The sequence below is a fragment of the Carya illinoinensis genome, chromosome 7 (assembly GCF_018687715.1).
Source record: "Carya illinoinensis cultivar Pawnee chromosome 7, C.illinoinensisPawnee_v1, whole genome shotgun sequence".
Classification (NCBI taxonomy): Eukaryota; Viridiplantae; Streptophyta; class Magnoliopsida; order Fagales; family Juglandaceae; genus Carya; species Carya illinoinensis.
Genome location: NC_056758.1, coordinates 39,269,673 through 39,291,070, shown reverse-complemented (window position 1 = coordinate 39,291,070; position 21,398 = coordinate 39,269,673). Strand labels below are relative to the sequence as shown.

Below are 21,398 nucleotides of genomic sequence, written 5' to 3'. Positions count from 1 at the left end.
AAATAAATTGTTGTCCACGCGGTTTATTCAGTTGGTGGGCCCACCAACAATTAAGTCCAGTCCAATCCAATATTGTCGTCTAAAATGTTCAAAGTTCAAAAAAACATGTTATCCGGTCTACTTTTCTTCGTGTTTCGATCTCGAAGCACTTGACCCGGCTCGTTAAAGTACGGTCTGAATTCTGTGATAAAACTTGGACAAACAGCTCAGTTTTGACCAAGAATCAGAGAAAGGAACGAAGGAATTGGATTGAGAGAGAAAGTTCTTATCGTATTAAATTGACTTCTGAAAATGTACAGAATGTCATTTTATATGTAAGAGCTGCACATGAAAAGTAAAATACACACATGCAGAAAATAAACTTCTTCCAGTAACTTCTGGAATTGCTAACGTTTTTAAGACTTAACAAATAAGAAATAAACACGTGAAATAAAGTTTTTAATATTGTATGATTAATTGTATAAAGGTTTTTAAATAATATTAAATGAATAATAAATAATACAAAATTCATTTTATTTATCTATCTACCGCTTCCTTAAAATTCAAGCAATCTAAGATTGTTGTGAAGTCATCTATGTGTTTTGTTTTGGTGGGGTGGAAACAAGTTGCATAAAAGTCGTCCTTGGAATTATGCTTTGCCTCAGTTCCAATGTCAAAACATCCTAAACTTGCAATGGGGGGCGCACTTACATTCTATGCCCATCCAGCAAGCCAAACAAACTGAGATTGGGATGTTTGCGTGGAATATGTTGTTTGAGAATCTTCTTCATATGTAAATCATAGAGAACATGTTGAATGGGACAAACTAACCAATACAAACTACATGTAGTGCATATGCAGCACCAACAATTACATGTCTTATTCAAACATGTTAATCATGGTACATGTACGGGAACCATTTAAAGGAAGAAACCCCATCCTTATACTAGGGACCGGCAAAGGATGGTGGATAGTAGCGTCATGGCCACTTTGTGTGGCAGCCAGCCTTTGGACTGCAGTACCCTCACCTCCCATTCTGATTAAAAATTGAAATTTACTGACTGATAATAACCACAATGCTATTTCTAGGGACAGGGAAGTCACCAGTTCTACAAAAATGTTTAGAGAACAAACTCGCTAGAATTATAGGCATTGAAACACCAATATCAAGTCTCGAAGGCCTTGAGTCACCTAGATTTGTCTATCCATGACGAGTAATTGCAACGGTTTCGATGGCTGCTTGGGATGTTGGGTGAAATGGCGACTTTCTCAACAATGACATCTCCATCGCAATTGATTCTGTATGAGACATCTAGACCTTCCAAATTCAGATGATAAATTATTCCCCCAAAAGAAAGAAAAGCCTGATCAGTCGTGGGGGTAGAAGCTTCTTCATCTTGGTAACTGTCTGAATCGGAAACCAACGCTTTGCCATTTCTTGTCTCAACATGGGAATCATAAGGTCGATTTCTCTGAGACAGTGACCGAATATCCCATGAAAGCACCTGCTTTATTAAATTTTGGAACTCTTCCGGGGAAGCATAGAGTGACTTCTTACCCTTAAACATTGGGAAAAAAAAACCAATAAAAATTTGAAATATAATGGTTAGAAGTATACAAGTTATGGCTGACAAAAAGCAAAACTCCAGGTAACTACATTGACATGCTACCTTTTTGTTTTTTTTTTTTTTGTTTTTTTTTTGGGGGGGGGGGGGGGGGGGGGGGTTGAGGTGTGATGATATGAACGCATGGGGGACTGTTGTGGTGTACTGAGTTATATGTAGAAAAACTGTAGGTGAATTTTTTGGGACTATTCGACAATCAAAGAATGGCTCACACATGCTTTACAGCAGTGTGTGGCTGGGCTGGTCACTTGGTTTTGATCAAAACATGGTTTGCGTTAGCACAAGTTGACACTGATCTGCATACTAAAATCAACGCAGAAACATGCTCCATAAAAATATATAAATTTCACTTCATATAATTATGCTTGTGGAGTGGCAGTCAGTCTCACAGAGCATGCAAGCAGCAGGTCTGTGCAGATTGTAGTTGAAAAAAGAACAATGTGGACTATCCCACCATGTAATACAAAATCTTAAACAAATAAATGAAATAAGACACGTGCCAAACATTTCAAGTAGAAAATTAAGCCACATACTGTTCTAACCCAACAGTCAGCAAGAATGGAAGGGAAGCCCTCAGAGAAGCTAACAGAAGCTACTTCCAACAAATTGTCCTCCTGTGCATACGTATTATTTCATAACAAGAACCAATTAGTGATATGAATTACAAAAAAGAAAAGAAAAGGGGGAGGAGGAGGCAGGGGGAGAGAGATTATTTCAATCTTTATTAGGGTAATTCCACTTGCGCATATAACCTATGAACTTGGGTTGCAGTTTTTTTCTTATTAGCAAAATATTCTTATAAAAGAAAATTTTCATTTACACATATAAGACGCATGTTTCCAACTTATAATCAATTTCCAGCAATCCACAAAATTCTCAGAATATAATAAGGTAGGAAATATAAGCAGACAAAATTAAGTGAAGGAACATTTCAACAAATGGATTATAAAGGTTTTGGGTTCGGATCACTGATTACAAACCCAACCCAACACTGACTTTACTCGGCTTGACATAAAGCAACTGCAAACATATCATGTTCTTCTTTGTATTTTAGATTTGTGCTTAAGGCATATTTCTTCATGTATTTTGAACTTGTTCATATAGTTCGTGCTAATAAAGGTCATAAATATGATTGGAAATGGCTCTCTCTCTCTCTCTGTGGAAAATTTACCGTATCATAAATGTCCAATTACATTATGCTAAGGAACTATAGAGAGAATACCGTAACCCACTTTGGCACTGTTGCTCCTTCGATTGCATCACAGTATGGTAGATAAGGTTTGACATCAACCACAGGCTGTTGACAAATTAAAACAATTAGCAGCTTGACATAGCGATAAGCAACATCCCATAGATGTACTTCAAAGTTAAACCAAAGACCCACTAGGTCTAAAATTCGTGTGGCTACCTGGGACAAGCATTGAAAAACTTACCGTCCCATCAACCAGATCCACACCAGAGAGAAGTACCATATTTCCTTCTACAGCCTCCACCTACAGTACACAAATTCTAGCTCTATCAAACTGAATATATTATTTCCATTTGGTAGTTGTCATATTTGTCTTTTATTTGGAGGAATAAATTTTTCCACTGTAAGTTCAGAGCAGAAATCAAATCCTATTCAACGTAGAGAAATACTCTAGCCACAAAAGAATTATACAAAAGTAATCTCACAAACTTTGATATGTTTACAGATATATTTTTTCGACAAGTATATATACATATATTTAGTGATATGAAAAATGTAAAACTATAAATGGAGAGAGTCAAACTTTTGCGGGGATTTTTAGCCTCCCTACTTCTAAAAGGTTCAATTTCCAGTTCTCCCCTTCTAGACTAAATTTTTATCTTTATATAATGCTATGGAAAACTCCATTCATATTTTCCTTTTCATATCCTAACCTTTGCAACAGTGAGCCCAATAGGGCACGGTCGATGTGGAGATCGTGTAGCAAAGACACCCATCCTTCCGCCTTTCAATCTTGGTACTCTCACCTAGCCATCCAGCCAACCTTTTAAAGAAGTTAAAAACATATGCATTTGAAACAAATATAAGCATGAAACATGTAAACAATGTTAAACAGTTGTTCTACATACCTTCGCCTTGAACTTTGATTTAGATGGTTCCTTCCATAACTTCTCCAGATCTGTGTTTAAGTGAAACACATATATAATCCAGCAATGAGAATATTCTCCAAGACCCTCGAGGGATGCAGAAGGAACCCGAGTGGGATCAAATACCAGACATGCTCTAGCAAGGGGTACAAGTAAAGGCTGCCTGGGTGTTCCATTCCTGCACCCAAAAAAAAAAGAAAAAAGAAAAAAACTGAGATCATTTATGCATGTTAAAGAAGCATAGAGGTATGCAAAACCTTTTGGTCGTGTTTGTTAACCTTTTACCAAACACAGTTGACTTGACACTCAAAAATTGCATGATGAGAAATTGCAGAGTCGTGGTGTTGATCTCCTGACAAAAATAACTCTCTGGGGATAAAAGGAGCAAAATACTCTCGTGAAATTCTGGTTTCCTAGGAGGATAATGATAGAATGTCTAGTAATTTTATATGCCTTTAACTGGATAGAAAGTATTTATTGTCCTTAGATTATTGAGCATAAATTTGCCTAGCATGTTAGACTCATTTCAAACATCATCAGGTGCAATCCAAAGGAAAGAAGAAAATTTTAAGAAAAAAGGGATAGAACTCTTCATAGCAGGTAATGCTTATTTTAAGTTACGACATTTTAATTGCAAGCACCTGGTAGAGAAGCATGACTGGATGACACCAATGGGTGCCATGGGATAAGAAGACAACTCCAAATTGTCAGATTTAGGATACGCTAGTGCTTTCCTCATTGCCTATAGAAAAGATATCAGCAGATAACATGGCCAACCACAACAAATACTTATTATGAGCTGTAAGCAAGACGTATGTAAGCCCAACAATAAACAGTTATGGATTGCTGGATCATCACGAGTACAGAAAGAAAGATACAAATTGTAAACAACACAAAAGGAATTATTCCATATGAGCATTACAAAAAGTATTGGTGATTCTCCCACAATGAAATAAATAAATAAAGGCGATAAAATATAATAATTATAATTATAATAATCAGCTGTATTAATTCTTTCCAAAGGTAATAATCAGCTATACTAATGGAAATACTTATTAAAAAAAAACTATACTAATGGAAATAATAAATAATACCTTTCAATTTTCATTATTCCTATTCCAGAACCGGACTGCATTATTTCCATGAGAAACATTACTTTGCCGCTTGAAGTATAAAGTGTACCGCTCATCATTTTAATTTTTTCTTTTTCCCTTAATGATTAAGAAAGTGATTTTAAGTGTATTGGTATATTTTTTTTATTTTTAAAAAATATTTAAATATATTAAAAAAATGTGAAAAATAAATGAAAAAAAAAAGTTCAAAATGAACTAGCGGTAACAATGAGCGGTGCTACTTGGGCAGCAGATTAGCACCGCTCTTATTTCCATAGCAATATTTCTAAAGGACTCGTATGAGCATATCTTTTTTTATATATATAAGTTAAAATTTTATTGATATAAAAGGCATTGCCAAAGTAAACCAATCTGTAAGAGCATATCCTACAATGATATGACGCCAATCTGTAAATTAAAAACCCATAGCCGTTGTTATACCCAACTAGCCTAAGGAATGCTGTAATTGTCAATCATAAGGAAAAGTGAATTGAGTTAATAAAGAAATGGGAAGAAAAGTGAATTGAAAAGAGAAAATGATGGAATTCTGTATTGATAAGAGCTACTTAGACGGAAACCCAACCTCCACATACAAGATAAAAATTAAAGGAATTATCTTTAAGATTAGGGAGCCCTCAACTGCATCTCAGCTTCTACATAAGCAATTGGCCCACAATCTAGCAAACATAACAGAACTAATTTCTGCTAGAAATAATACTTGCTACAATGCCGTTTCTACTAACACTACACATCAAAACATTGTCGTTTACTACTGGAACTACACCTTAAAACAATATTGTCTCCCTTTAATACAAATGCCGCTGTTTTGTTGCTGGCAATTCCCTTCTTGAATCTACCAGGAGGTTGGGTTTCCATCAAGGTAGCCCTTATCAACAAAAAGGCAATCATTTTCTCTTTTCAATTCAATTTTAATTACAACTGAAAATTACAGTTTTTCTTGGGCAAGTTGCGTGTAGAGTAGCGACCACGCCATGAGTTGAAGTCACGGAAGGAGCTATCTATCTATATGCTGGATGCTGGATTAAAATGTATTGGTACTGGGTATGAGCATGATGTTAATCCATTGTGTTAAAGGGAATGGTTAGCACCGTTCAAAAGTGTATTGTAATGTAACGATCTATGCATTAAGGGCTTAATTAAATTAATCTCCAACAGTCGGACTTTTAAATCAATGGTTTAGCCTTTAACAACCATGAGCCGCTTTTCATTTATGGGCACTAACCCATAACTCTATTTATAGTTATCAGAAAACATCAAAAACTCAACGTTGAAACATTTGGTTTCTCTTTCTAGTTTGATTTTTTCCTACAGTTTTCTCAGAAACCAAACAGAGTACAAGGAAAACCCAGACACGCTTACACAAATGAAATGGAACAAAAAGAAGATTAAAGATAAGGGGGTGCTGAAAGAAGAGGGATGGAGTACCTGCTGAGCCCGAATACGACCTTGTCTCTCGGCACCACATTTCTCCGATGAGGACTTAAGGGATTTCTCGAGCTCTCGTACCTTGGATTCCAAACCTCTGCATTTTCTCCTCCAGAAATAGACTGAGAATCGTAAATAAAAGAAAGATTAAGCAATGACCTTGACACGCCTGCGTGTGCGCCAGTCAGGCAGTCGGGGAGAGAGAGAGAGAGAGAGAGAGAGGCGTACGAGAGATGGCTGTGGAAGCAAAGAGAGCAGCGGCGATGGCTAATGCTATGTTAGCTGTCGAGCATTTCGAAGCTAGGCACTGGGGGGCCATGAGATTGGCGAGTCTCTGACGGGTAGCAACTCGTCGATACGCTTTATTGTGTGCTTCCGCTTCGGAATATGTATTTGCGTTTTGCCTAACTCGCCGTTCTTCGTTTTCCCGACAACGCTTCCAATACTTCATAGGATTACCCAGGGAGAAAAGCTTGTATGCGGCGTATAGTTGACCGCAACAGTGTACCGTTGGAAACAAAGTTTGTTTTGGAGTAATTTTAAATGTATAGATGTATTTTTTTTATTTTTTAAAAATATTTAAATATGCTATAAAAATTAAAATATAAAATAATAATAATAATAATAATAATTTAAAAAAAAAAAAGTGACTAGCGGAATAAGCGGTACTATTCAGCGGCTTAACCATAAAATTCATTAAAAAAAAAGGATTAACCACGTTAGTAATTATATTAGAAAAAACTAGAACATAGTTATAAAATAATAAAACACCAAATAATTTATGCATATATATGTAATCCAAAAATACTAAAAACCAAAAAGATATATTACACGTACTAATGTTTTTTTTTAATTAAAATATTAAAAATATAAAAACATTAAAAAGAAAAAAAACATTTCATGTCTTTGTTATCTCTTTCTGAGTTGTTTTATTATAAAAACAAGTCTTTGTTATCTTTACATTTTCCGTGGATTTGATTTTAGGTTTTGGACAATTTTAGGGTGACTACTAAATATGTCTATTAAACTCTAGTTTGGATTCAGAGTGAGTAAAAGTGTCCCAACGGTGTATAATTTTTTTAAGAAAAACTGTCATCATTCATTTATCGAAAAAATTTACATTCATGACCGGATATATTTTGAAATGTCCTCATATCAAACATAACATCATAAACCAAAATAATATATTTAGAACTCTACCAATATACTATTTTCTTTTGTAGCTGATATAATTTTCTTTATTGTTGATACTCTACATACAAACGCCTAAAAAACAACACTCTCTGCCTAAAAAGAGACTCAACTTTACCCTTCACAGAAAGAGAGGACTTAACCTCTACATACAAATATACGAGGGATGAACTTTAAAAAAAAAAAAAAAATTACAATAAGGAAACTAAAAAATAAAATAGTAAAATTGATGCGAAAAATGACATATTACAGTTTAGATCAATTTTGATAAGTTTCATAATATGTGATAATATGTGAAGTCAACACGCTCATTTCTTTTCAAGTACAAAGATCAAATATGAAAAGTTTAGTACTGGCAAATCTAATGATCTAGCGTCTGTATCGAAAAAAGATGCCGAAATGAATGGCGTGTGAAGACCACGCATAGATGTGGGCTAGAACCATGTGCGATGATTTTAACAAAACCACTACTTTTTTTTAATATTTTTTAATTTGTGAATCTGTTTGTGTCATTGTGTTTCAAGAGTTGCCAAAAATCTATAAATTTGTTTCTTTTATTTTAACTCGAAAGAAGGTAAAATAAAACTAATAAAAAAAATCTTGATAGACAAAGGAGGGGGCCTCCTCCCCCAGTGAAAAAACAAAAGCAAGTCCAATCGATTCCATTCGTGAAGTAGTAATGTAACAACCCGCTAGAAATTTAATTTAAGGAATTTCTATTGACTTTTGAAACCCCGTGAAAACTCTATAAGTTAGCTTATTGTAATATCAACTCCTTTCTTCTTCTTCTTCTTTATGAGCCTCGATCCACGTGGCAGGGTTCGGTGTAGGTGCTGAGCCTCGTTCTACGTGTCGAGAGTCAGTCTATCTGACGAGTCTCGATCTACGTATTGAAACTTATTCTACGTACTGTATCTCGATGGCGTGTTCTGAAAGCTATCTTGTGGATTTCAAAGTAAGATAGATATTTTAATGCTTACGAATATTTAAATATTATGAAAATATCTATAGAATATATTTTCAGTATTATTAGATAAGTATGTTTTAATGTATCACAATTATAATATTTTAATGGGCTCTGAAAATATTATAATTGTGGATAATATCTTATATTAAATATTTTAGTTATTTTAAAATATTAAGAGGTTTAACTTTACGTTGAAAACTCTTATTTAAATTAAATGGTTTTATCCTCTTTGAGTGATTAATGATACATTATCAATTTAGATAATGATGAAGAAATATTATTTTATAAACTTTAGTTTACAAAATAATATTCTATCTTAATTCCTCTCAGTATTTTGTTTAAGTGTTTTATGCACTTTGATTAATTAATGATACTTTATCATTTTATATAATGATGAAGAAAATATTATTTTATAAACCTTAGTTTATAAAATAATATTTTATCTTAATTTCTCTTAGTGTTTTATTTAAGTGTTGTATTAAAATAAAACACTTACGCGTTTTCAAATCAGTGTTTAAACTCATCGTTAGATCCTTTTTAAGATCCCGAAACGTATGACTGAAATTAATTATCCAAGCCTCTTTCTTTTCTTCCTCACTTTTTCTCTTTTTCTTTTCTTTCTTTCTCTCTTTTCTCTCTCCTCCCTTTCCTCTTCATGGCCGACGTACGTGTTGTTGGTTCCTCCACCATAGCCGTTCGGTCCAAGCTTCTAGCCGGCGCCACCTCCGGCCACCGTGCCTCACCTCCCACACCGGCATGACCCTCCATCACCGGCAACCACAACCTCACCGGTGGTGAGTTAAACCGGCTACCCGATCTCTCTCTTTCCTCCTTCAAAGAAATGGGTCTTCAACTTTTTTTCACCTCTTTGGACCACCATACACGGCCAAAACGGCCACCAAGCACCACCAACGGAACCACCATGTCAAGAGCTTCCTCCCCATGTCCTTCTTTCTCCCTAACTCTCACTCTTTCTCCGATGGGTCTCCACACACACACGTTCGGTTGCACCGCCGTGCACCACCGTACACAGCCACCCATGGTGTTTGACCACCACCACCTTGTTCCTCTCATCACCACGAACTTCCCCAAGAAATTTCATGGCCAACGGAGCTATGTAGAGCTCTCACTCTCTCTCACTCTCCAAGGCCGAAAATGGCTTCAAACGGCCAATCCGCCGCCGTGAGCCACCGTATGGCCACCACCTCGCCACCACAGCTCCACCACATGTTCCTCTACCTTTCCCTAGCTTGCCATGAAGTTCTATGGTCTTCCACCACCTCAAGCAAACACCCACCATTCGGATTCACGGTTCACGGCATGATGCCGCCGTGCTCCGCCACCTTCGACCACCACGAGGCCACCATGAGCCTTCCAAGGCCACGCCTAGCTTTTCTCAAGCCCAAACTACCACTTTATGTGGTGGACAGCCACCGTACGCGGTGTTACCGCCACGTACGTTCCTCCGACGCTTAACCGTGACGAGCAGCGAGCGACGCACGGGTTAGCCCGTCGATGGTATAACCCTCTATCTCTAGTTATTTACATTTAAAGTAGTTAATTGGTTGGATCGTAGACTGCGTAATTAATAATTGTGGAGTTCGCTGCGTAGTTGTGAAGCGAAATGTAGTTGAGAAGTGTTGGGCTTGAATTGTAGTATTGTGGATTGTACCATGAAGTGTGGACATGAGATGGATGCCGTAGTTGTGATATGGCATGATGTGTGAAGAGAGTACGCGTGGAGCGTATTCTGTGTAGTACAGCGACGCGTCGTGTGACGTGTGCTGTAGTGATGTGTGGTGTAGAAGGAAGGGAGTACACGTGGAGTGTACTCCGTGTTGTATGGCGATGCACCGTGTGATGTGCATCGTGATGGTATAACCCTTTATCTTTAGTTATTAACGTTTAAAGTAGTTGATTGGTTGGATTTTTGAAAGTCTTGGAAATGTTTTGATTTAAGGTCAAAACTTATGATTTAAGTGTTTGGATCTTTTTACAAAAAGTTTGGTGTTGATTATTAGCTTTTTCTAAATGGATGTTTTAAGTATGGTTTTGAACTTAGGATTGGGAGATGTTGTTGCAAAATTTTGGTTTAAGCATGAGTTTTGAAGTTGGAAGGAATTGCAACAAAAATCAAGAGAAATAACCTATGGATGTTTCAGCCATAGTGTGTTTTCCATAGTTGTGTTTTGTTTTAAATTTTTCTGAGTTGATATTTAAGTTTAGGACAAAATTTACATGAGGAATGTAAATTTTGAAAACTTTTGAAATTAGTATGCAAAATCTTTAAGTTATGGGTAAAACGGTCATTTTCCCACATGTAGAGAGTAAAATGAAAATTTTACTCTTTAAGTTAGTATTTTCCATATTTCAAATTATTAGTGATTTAGTTCTAACTTTTAAAATCACTAATTACAGTTCCTCGTGATCACACTTGAAGTTTTATAAGAAACGCGGAGATCGAGGTAAGTTAGCTTTTAACTTACTAGCAGTCTACTGTGTATGTGTGCTAAGTAAAAGAACTACAGTGTATGTATGTATGTTATCATATGTGTCATGCCATGTCAAGTTATCATGTAATTGTCTATTATACAGAATTTATTCTGTCATCAATTTTTATCTGTTACATAATATATTCTGTTATATATTACTGTACATTACAAGTACGTCATGCTAAGTATGTCATCCATTACATGTAAGTCAAGTCATGTAATATTCACTGTTGCAAGTATGTCATGTTAAATATGTTGTCTATTATATGTTATGCCATGTTACGAAATGTTTCTATCTCAAGTTGGTCATGTATTCTAAGTTATGTTCAAGTCACGTTATGTTACGTCAGGACTTCAGTCCTTTCGTATTCCAGTCACATTTCATCTTGAGTACATTATGATGTGTAGAATACATGGGGCCACAATAACTGTGGAGTATGTATTTAACTATAATTGTGATGTGTAAAATACATGGGGCTACAACAATTGTGGAGTATGTATTTTTCATGTTAAGTCAAGTTTGTGTAGAATACATGGGGTCACAACAACTGTGGAGTATGTATTTTTAATGTTAAGTCAAGTTTTTATAGAATACATGGGGCCGCAACAACTGTGGAGTATGTATTTAACTACAATTGTGATGCGTAAAATACATGGGGCCACAACAATTGTGGAGTATGTATTTTTCATGTTAAGTCAAGTTTGTGTAGAATACATGGGGCCACAACAACTGTGGAGTATGTATTTTTAATGTTAAGTCAAGTTTGTGTAGAATACATGGGGCCACAACAACTGTGGAGTATGTATTTACACGTAGAATACATGGGGCCACAACAACTGTGGAGTATGTATTTTTCATGTTAATTCAAGTTTCAGAGCAAGTTCATGCTAAGTCAAGTTCAGTTCATGTTTCAATTTAAGTTATGTCAATTATGCTATGTTGTACGCTAAGTTATTCTTTAATTACTTATGAATTTGATTATGCATTTATACTTTTACTGTCATCCATGCATCATTAGTCTGTGTGGAAGTTTTTTGTTAACTTGCTGAGATTTGTAATCAAATCTCACTGTGGTAGTCCCAACTACCATTCCTCCCGAATAGTAGATCTTGTTACAGGACCTGAAGGAGGACCAGGAGCTGACCAACTAGACACAGTCGACTGAACGACGGTGCGTCGTTAATGTTAATATAGTAGTTAAATTACTACTTGTATGATGGAGTTGCATCTCCAGTACTTTTGGATCATAACTATTTTGGAATAGTGCTATGATCTTAGTTATTCAATGGATCTTTATGTATGAAGTATGTTTTAAGTATTGGGATATTTTCAGTTTAGTGCATAGTATTGCTAAAGAAAAAAATTATCCGCTGCGAATATTGCATAATGTTAGATGCATGTTAGGATTATTGCATCTTATATGTCATGAACGGGGGCAGGTAACCTTGTGTTGCATGTCTCGACGCTTCAAATGTCCGTCCGATCCCAAACGGAATTTGGGGGCGTCACAAGTAAAGTCAGTAAGAGCATTGGCAATGGACTAGCCATTGACCATTGCCAATGCAAGTCTAAATTAAAGGTAAATATGAGAAAAAAACATTTGTATTGGCATGGCTATATCCTTCAAGTTTGAGATTTATACTACAGTATTTGTTAACTCCTCGCTAGACTTGGCTAGGTACTGTTCTGGGACCAACGCATATTTTATCATTTTTCTTTCAGTTAACTCGTTCCCTCGTTTATTCTCCTTCTTCGTCTTGAGCCCTCCCCTCCCCATTTTCTCTCTCTTCTTTCTTTCTCCATAAATCATTTTCTCTTATTCGACCAGGCAATCCGCTTCTCTCTGCCATTTTTTACTCTTTATTCCAGATGAAACCTCCCCATTTCCTTTTCTTTTCTTTCTTCTCCCGAAACTCTCCACTTCTTCAACCCAGGTAAACCCCATTTCTTTCCATTGCAAGAATCTCTTCTTCAACCCACAAGGCTCCTTCTCTCCGTCGATCGTCCATATTGTCGTCGTCTTCCACCACAAACAGTAATCTCTCTTCCTCGCTCCTCTCTCTCTCTCTTCTCTGTGTTCTCTACAAGGCTTTCCTCTCTCTTCTCTTTCTATTTTCTCACATTTTCTCTTCATCAGGTGATTAAATCTCCGTGTATTTTTCTTTGCAATGACCATTGATGTATTGAACCCCCTTCCTTGCCAGTGAATCGTCGTCTAGAAGGTTGTGCCATTTCATCCACAAATTTGCCACAACAAATTTGTGATTCGGGTAAATGATTTGGTATTTGTTGTTTATAAATTAGTATGATTGTGATTGGACTCCTCTGAAGGTCTATTTTTTCATTATTTTTGTGTCGAATGCTATTAAGATGTTTTAGGGCGTGAAGCTTTGTGAGGAAGATAAAATTTAATTGGCTAAGTTTTTTCAAATTGAACTTTGAATACTAGTTTTTTTCTGGTTGGTAGGGTGTTAAATTTCTGGTTTCATTGTTCAAATATAGAGTATTAAATAATTTAGGCATATAGCAATTTTTCTTTTTTTGATTGAAATTCTATTTCAATTTCATTAGGATTCTGTGATTTTGAGATAGTGAAAACCTTGCTAGTTTTTCCCGTGATGATTGCAAGATGTCCCATGGGTTCTGTTTGTTCTAGTCTTGCATGAAACTTGTTTTCTTTACACTACTTACCTTTTCCTATTTATTTATATCTACCGTGGGATTGGAACTTATGAGATGGGGTTTGTTAAGAAGATGGTTAGATATCCTCTTTAAGACTACTACCTCTGACAAAATTGTTGATTTGGACGGTTTTAAATCGACTGGGTACTCGTGGCTTTATTCTGGGATTCGCATTAAGTTCTAGCAAGACCCAATATTGGTTTGAAATGATCTCTATCTTTCTGTTGTTTGAAGCATGGTCAACCAAATGTCTTATCTTTCAATATTTAGTTGTCGCAAATTATTTATTGTTAGAATGATCTGTTCTAGTATGGATACAGATCTTGGTTTTTCTGTGCAATTCATTTGTTGATTGCCCTGATGTGGGGTCCTATGGGAATGGCTACATTCTTAGTTTTCATAGAAAAATTTAAGCTACTAGTTTATAATGAAAAATAGGGGTGCTAGGAGCATGGGAGGCACATGTGTGATTGAAAAATCTCAAACCTACCCTTCTGAACAGTCCTAAAACCCCTCAAGATTAGTTTTGGTGATGGCTCTCAAGTAATAATTCATATTATCGTAGAAATTATGAAATAACGAAAGAAAACAATAGCACTTGCTACAAGTGTAAGGAAGAAACATAATGTTTTTTAATCTCTATGATGCAATTGGAGCTTCTTGACAGAAAATAAGATATTTAGATAATCCTTTGTAGCCCCAATGGTAACTTTCTTATCTCTCTCTCTCTCTCTTTGACTTCCATCCCCCTCCCTCTCACAAATCTCCATGCCATTATGATCTTCTTTTTTACTTAAAGTAAGTAGAGATGTGGTGCCCCTCCATTTATGATCTATTAAATATAGTTGTTTCCTAACTGTTGCACATTAATCTCGATTTAGATAATTACTCTATATCACTGTAGAATCATTTTTTTGATGAAGAACATAAAGACAGAGTAATAACTAATCTCCCTGTTTTTCATTCTCCCATGGAGTGGTACAAGATTAATCCAGTGACATTCTACATTCTACATTTTTAATACAAACTTGCTACTTCAATGGTTTGTTTATCAAATCACATAAAGATAAAAGTGAAGCAAATTTAGTACAATGCTAATTAGGGTTGTAAAACGGTCGATTCGGACCGGAAAAACCGACCGGACCGAAAAATATAGGGTTAGGGTTCGGTCCATGATTCCTTGGACTGAACTAGTTCGGTCCGGTCTACGGTCCATGATTCCACGGACCGAAGTGGACCGGACCGACCGAATTAAAAATATATATTTTTATTTTATATATATATTATTTTATATAATTAATTATGTAATTTTCATCTAACCTATTCCTATTTATAATATAAAATTTTAAATATGTAATTACAAAATAATATTCTATTAATTAAGTAGTGTATATTATCAATTAATTATAACCAATTCACCATTAACTAATTACTAACATCTACATCTATATATGTATTATGTATGTATATATAATTTATAATATGTATCATTGATCATATAAAATTTCATTTTAATGAGTTAGTTGCATAATCTACATTAATAATTTACTTAATTTTAATTTAGTAATTTAAATAAAATTTTAATTGATTTATTTAGAAAAAAAGAATAATTGGATCGGACCGAATGGACCGACTGAATGGGACCAGACCGAATGCGGACCGGACTGAACGGACCGACTAGATGTTTGGTCCGGTCCGGTCCGGAAAAATGATAGACTGAAAAAATGATGGACCGAATCGGACCGGACCGGACCGTTTTCACCCCTAATGCTAATGCAACTACTTAGTCCATCTTTTTCGGGTTTTATTTTATTTTACATGTTGTTAATCCATCTACTTTTAAGCCAGCAGTTGATATTGGCTTGTTCTTTACGACTTTCATCATTCATTTGCTTTTTCCTTCTACGTTTGGGCATGCTGAGCTAAATGCATTGTTTTGAACCTGCTGTAGAACTTGCTTCTATGTTTGGTACTGAACTTGCTGAAATTATTTGGGTACATCTATTGCAACGTAAAACTGATACTAAAATGTACTGAAGTTTACTGCTACTTAAATGTACTGATTTTCATTTCCTGAAAAGTACTGCAGCTTGGCCTTTGTTGGGTGATACTAAATGTTAATGGATTTTGGGATTCGGCTTGGAATGGATTTTGGAATGTTGCTGAAATTTACTTCTATTTTCATTTGCTGAAATGTACTACAGTTTGGTCTTTGTTGGGTGATACTGAATGTTGGTGGGTTTTGAGATGCAGTTTGGCTAAAATGGATTTTGGAATGTTGATGAAATGTACTGCTATTTTTATTTGTTGAATGTACTGCAACTTTAATTGTTTTTTTAATTAAAGTCCTTTAATTATTGTTTTTTGATTAATCCGATTTTTCAAACTAATGCCAATTTAAGATATATTAATATTGGGAAACAATAATTTTCTTTATTAATTTAATATATGGAGTGTATTTGTAAAATATTAAAAAATTTTAAAAACATATTATTTAAATATATAATATTATATTATTATTTTGACTTTATGATAGCTAGTCCAATGTGAAACACTATCTCTATTGGTTTGAATTTTAGCTAAACTCTTTAGTTTTAGTCAAAATTTAGACTTGACCTGTTAGGGACATGTCTCACTTCCAATCTTCTATTGTGTAACCGATCTTTGTTGATAAAACTCGAGGGAGACTCCTTCTGCAAACACTCTGATGTTTAAGTTAGTTAAGAGATCATTCTATTTGAGTTCTCAAATATTATCTGTATATATAAGTTCGTTTGCTGTACATATCCCGTCTAGGATTTATCGGAACGGATCAAGGTTTAGGATTTTGAATAATCCTATCACTTCTTGCTGTTTTTATCCTTCCATTAAAGATGGTGCCATGCGTATCTCTTTTCCAATTCTTCTTGACTATCCCTCTGTGACCCCTGGGCCCATACTCTGGGATTCTTGGTTTTTATTGCACTATGGACCTTCTCGTACGTTTCAAGGCCCTTCGATTGGGATGGTCCCTCCAGTTACCTCACTAATTTCATTCGCTTTCAGACGGATGGAATTTATTTTTGATCAATCTTGTCGCTGCGAAAGTGCTAGGTGTGATTGCATGGGCCTGGGTGCTTGGAAAATAAGTTGACATGGACGCGGGCCCAGATCACCCCGGCATTTTGGTGTCTTCAGGCCCGTGGCTTTTCTTGCCACTTCATACTACTTCGTTCTCTCCTAGAAAGATTTTACCTTTAAAGAATCGAATATTTGATATCATTTCCCGCTATTGTGGCAGAGAAGATAGACAGTTTTATTGCGCCAGTTAGCCTTCTTCTTTAGTGCAGAGTTACCTTTTCTGTTCGTTTGGCGCTTCGCATTTCACTACCCTTCAAAACTTCACTTTTTCGTTCTCTTTTATTCCTTCCCTGTTACGCTCTCTGCCATTCCATTCCTATATTTGCTCTTTGCTTATCTTGCTCTTTCTTGCTATCCTCTTCCCACTGATTTAATGGCTCCTTATAGTGAAGGCGAGGTTTCTGAAAATCCCTTCGAGTTCTCCTAGGGCACAGTCTTTGATGGATACCAATGGCGTTCAGCCATCTAAGAGATACATTTCCCCAAGATTCGGAAAGACTTTCGTATTCCTGAAACCGTTATCTTAAGCATTTCTGAATATGGATATTGTGATGACAAGGGCTTTGCTACTAAAGTGGCTATTACTGTTTCTCTCATTCAGAATGGGTTAAGGCTCCCCTTCTACCACCCTCTCCGCGACCTTTTGGATCATCTCAACCTTACTCCCGCTCAATTACACCCCTTCACACTAAGGGCATACCTCTGCGCCTGCACTGTACTCCTTATGGTTTTGGAACTTCTTAGGGACCCTTATCCTGATCTGACTGCTTAGAAATTTTTGGTGTTCTATAACTTGAGGAAAGCTTTCAAAGGCAACATTCTTAGCTTCCATAAGAAAGACGATGGGCAAGCATTGGCCCAGTTTAAGACTCGCTACTCCAATGCTAAGGCACGGACCTCTAAGTTCTTTTATATTTCCAGTCAAGGTTGGGAATACTCTGGCATGGAAGATGTCTTTTATGACTTTCCCGTCAAATCGATCTGACACCCTATTCCCGATGAAAAGAAACTGTGGCTTAAAATGGTGCCTGTATCGCGTTGTGAGCTGGCTTGAATCGAGACAATTCATTCTTGGGCCAAAGTTAATCCAGATGCGCTTTGGACTGACAACTTGTTGACCTCAGCTCATATTGATCGGTTCTTGAAGTCTCACAACCGGTCTTATGTTCAAGGGCGCGACTTTATAATTTCAGCCACCATTCCTCCTCCCCTAGCAAAGCCCACTAAGAAAATTGCAAGTTTTGAATCCTCCAAACCGAAGATATGTTCAGAAGAGGGAGAGAATGAGGAGGCCACTGAAAAGAGGAAAAAGAGGAGTAAGAAGAAAAACAAGGGAGAGAAGAAGGAGGAGGCCATTGAGAAGAGGGAGAAGAGGAGCAAAAAAAAAAGAATAAGTATGGCGGTCACTGAAAGAAAGCTTGCTCTGGAGATCCCTCTCCGCCTTCTTCTCTTCAACAGGAGACCTTAGCGCCCTCAGGAGGCGTCCAGGGCTTGGTGCCGCAGGAGGACACTCCTTCTCAGGAGTTTTCGCAACTAGCTGCCACTGAGCCTCTAGTGCCCCAACTGGAGGTCCTCACCGTATCATTAGGGGAAAGCCACAGCCAGGGTTCTACCCCGCCCAATACCACTGAGCCTTCCTCACCTTTGTTGTCCCTGTCGCCGCCACGTTCTTGTAACCTGAGGGACATGAAGAGTCTAGCTGACTTGGCCATTTTCGGCCTGGCCGCCTCCCTCCATTTGCCTAGAACACAAGAGTATGCCACGACTCCTGCTCCTGCGTTTGAGTTTCCTGTGCTGGAGGGGTGGGTGAGTCAGGTCGAGTTGGGCGCAAGAGTGGTTGCAGCCTTTAATCTTGACTTAGTCACTACGGTGGGAGCTTCCTCACCCCCTTCTTCCATCATTGCCAATATTGAGGCGGCCACCATTCTGCCCATAAGTGGCCTCATGGAGTCAGTGGATGCCTCACCTTCGGATGGGGCAAAAGGTGTAACAAGGAGTGTCCCTCCACGCCCTTCTGAAACAGGCAGTGGGGTTGGATCACCCCAAACTTCTGCAGAGAGCTTACCGGACACCATCTCTGGGGGAAAAACCCCTTCGACAATGGATAGCGGGCCTAGACTCTCTCTTCCTCCTACCCATGCCTCCTCTTTTGGCAGGGACACTGACTCCTTCTTTGAGGAGGAGTGCGCAAATTTCTTAAAGGAAGAACCCGTCTTTGTGGGGCTAATCTGGCCTTCTTGATAGCTCCTCTGCCCCCGTACGCTTGAGTGATTCATCAGGGAAGACGATGGCTTCGTCTGTGAGGCCTGAGGGAGAACCCTTTTCAAACCCTGACGAGATTTGGGGGGGATGCTAGTGGTGGTGATTCTTCAACAGCAGTCAACTCCCAGGCCGAAGCCATTGCCCAGATGGCAAACCATGTGAGAAATTGGCTCTCTGAGGTATTATGTCGTTTGTCCCTTTTTGCATATACTTCTTTCATATCTTTGCCTCTCTTCATATTGGTTTCTTGTTTTCTTCTTACAGGGGATCAATGATTTGGCTGCGTGGATAGTGGCTAGCCGTTCTCGTCTTGAGGAAGAGGTTAAAGAGCGTCGCTAGTTGTGCTACATGGGCTGAGTTGGTAGCCTTGGCTGAGGAGAGGGATGAGTTGAAGATCCTATTAGAGCGATATGAGGGTTATTCCCATTCTTTGTAAGGCGACCTTGAGATGCGCGAGGCGAAACTCCTAGAGTTGTGCGAGGCTGCCCGCTTAGCAAGTGCAGCCAAAGCTAAAGACGACTTCGCCTTGTCCATTCTTCGCTCCGAGAGGGACTCAGCCAGACTGCAACTTTCAGAGGCTCAGGAGAGGCTTAAGGCTGAGAGCTCTCGCTCGAGATCCGAGCTTGCTGCTTGCGACAAGACACTATCCTCTCTTCGTGGAGACTTGGCTCGTTCTCAAGATAGCTCCAGGTCCTTCGAGGAGAGACTTGGGGAGGCAAACTCGGCTCTTGGTATCTGCCAGTTGAATCTATCTGAGAAGGTGGGGGAACTAACTGCTACTCAGGAGGAGGTCGCACGGCTCTGCGCCCAGTTGACCCATGTCCCTGCAACAAGGGACGGCGCCTTTGCCTATGGGCATGGCCGCATCATTCTGAAGCTGAGGAACTGTCTCTTGGTTGATCCTGCCACCAACATTAGGATTCTTGACCGGGAATTATTTTATCCTGAGGAAATTGCTCGTCGCGAGGTTGATGAGTATGGTCGAAAGGAGATGCCTGACACTTTTATAAACGTACCCTATGCGTTCTCGCCTGACAATGCCCCTTAATCGTTTTTGCCCCTTGTGCTTTTAACTGTGGGAAAAAAAAAAATTCTGGTATTTCTATATTTTGTATATTTGTAACAATGGATTTTGATTTGTTTTGTTGAATGCTTTGGCTGCTGTGTTCTTTTAATTCTTGTCTTTTTCTTGACACCACAAGTTGCTAAGACTTGCCTTTAGTATTTTAGAGTCGGCTCGTCTGAGAACCTACTCGCCATTTTTTTTTTATAGCACCACAACCTGCTAAAACTTGTCTTTGGTGTTTAGGGTCAAGTGGTTCTTGACCTTTCTCGCCCTTTTTTCATGGCACCAAAAGCTGTTAAGACTTGTATTTGATGTTTAAGATCGAGCGGTCCCTGACCTTTCTTGCCATTTTTTCATGACACTACAAGCTGTTAAGGCTTATCTTTGGTATTTAGGGTCGAGCGGTCCCTAACATTTCTTGCTATTTTTTCATGGCACTACAAGCTGCTAAGGCTTGCCTTTGGTGTCTTAGGGTCAACGTGGTCTAAGGACCTACACACCATTTTTTCATGGCACCACAAGCTGCTAAGACTTGTTTTTGGTATTTAGGGTCGAGCGGTCCCTAACCTTTCTCGCCCTTTTTTCATGGCACCACAATCTGCTAAGACTTGTCTTTGGTGTTTAGGGTCGAGCGGTCCCTGATCTTTCTCGCCTTTTTTCATGGTACCACAAATTACTAAGACTTGTCTTTAGTGTTTAGGGTCGAGCGGTTCCTGACATTTCTCACCCTTTTTTCATGGCACTACAAGTTGCTAGAGCTTGTCTTTGGTATTTAGGGTTGAGCGATCCCTTCCTCTTTTACGAGAACGGTGGATATAGCGTGTGGGGAGATTGCTAGATAGGCATAGAGTACGTCACCCTTCTCTGATCACTTTAAAAGGGGCGGATTGGCCAGATACTGTTTTAACTTTTCGAACGCTTCGTCGCACTGTTCATTCCAAGGATGCACCTTCCGCAATACTTGAAAAAAAGGGAGGCACTTATTGGTTGACCTGCCTATGAACCTTCCCAGGGCGGCCACTCTCCCTACCAGTCGCTAGTCTTGTTCAGATTCTTTGGCAGTTTCATATTGATTATGGCCTCTATCTTATATTGAGAAGTTTCAATTCCTCTTTCAGATACGATGAATCCTAAGAATTTCCCTGGCTGGACCCTGAAAGCACATTTCGATGGGCTCAACCTCATTTTGTAACTGCGTAAGACTCCAAATGCCGTTCGTGAATCCATAAGGTGCTGGGCAGGCTCTTTGCTCTTTACCAACAGGTCATCCACGTATACCTCCATGGATTTCCCAATCTGTTCCTTGAACATCTGATTCACAAGCCTCTAGTAGCTCGCCC

At 38.0% G+C, this 21,398-nt stretch overlaps 1 protein-coding gene across 1 annotated transcript; it reads right to left on the bottom strand.

Annotated features, from left to right (window-relative positions):
* Positions 1-826: 826 nt before the first annotated feature.
* Positions 827-6,779, bottom strand: LOC122317408. Its single transcript, XM_043134495.1, has 9 exons — positions 6,506-6,779; positions 6,278-6,399; positions 4,361-4,461; positions 3,702-3,897; positions 3,507-3,599; positions 3,038-3,097; positions 2,827-2,901; positions 2,138-2,218; positions 827-1,538 (listed from the first exon to the last, which is right to left on the bottom strand). The coding sequence occupies exons 1-9, from the start codon at positions 6,726-6,728 to the stop codon at positions 1,167-1,169; spliced, it is 1,323 nt and encodes a 440-aa protein (XP_042990429.1). The 5' UTR covers positions 6,729-6,779; the 3' UTR covers positions 827-1,166.
* Between the last annotated feature and the right edge of the window lie 14,619 nt (positions 6,780-21,398).

Bases quoted from the DNA above. Each gene is read 5' to 3' on its own strand.
- LOC122317408 (XM_043134495.1), bottom strand. From the start codon at position 6,728: ATGAAGTATTGGAAGCGTTGTCGGGAAAACGAAGAACGGCGAGTTAGG. The intron at 4,462-6,277 runs GTACTCCATCCC...TCTTTTCTATAG, and splicing joins GTCGTATTCGGGCTCAGCAG to GCAATGAGGAAAGCACTAGC. The intron at 2,219-2,826 runs GTATTCTCTCTA...ACGTATGCACAG, and splicing joins CAGTGCCAAAGTGGGTTACG to GAGGACAATTTGTTGGAAGT.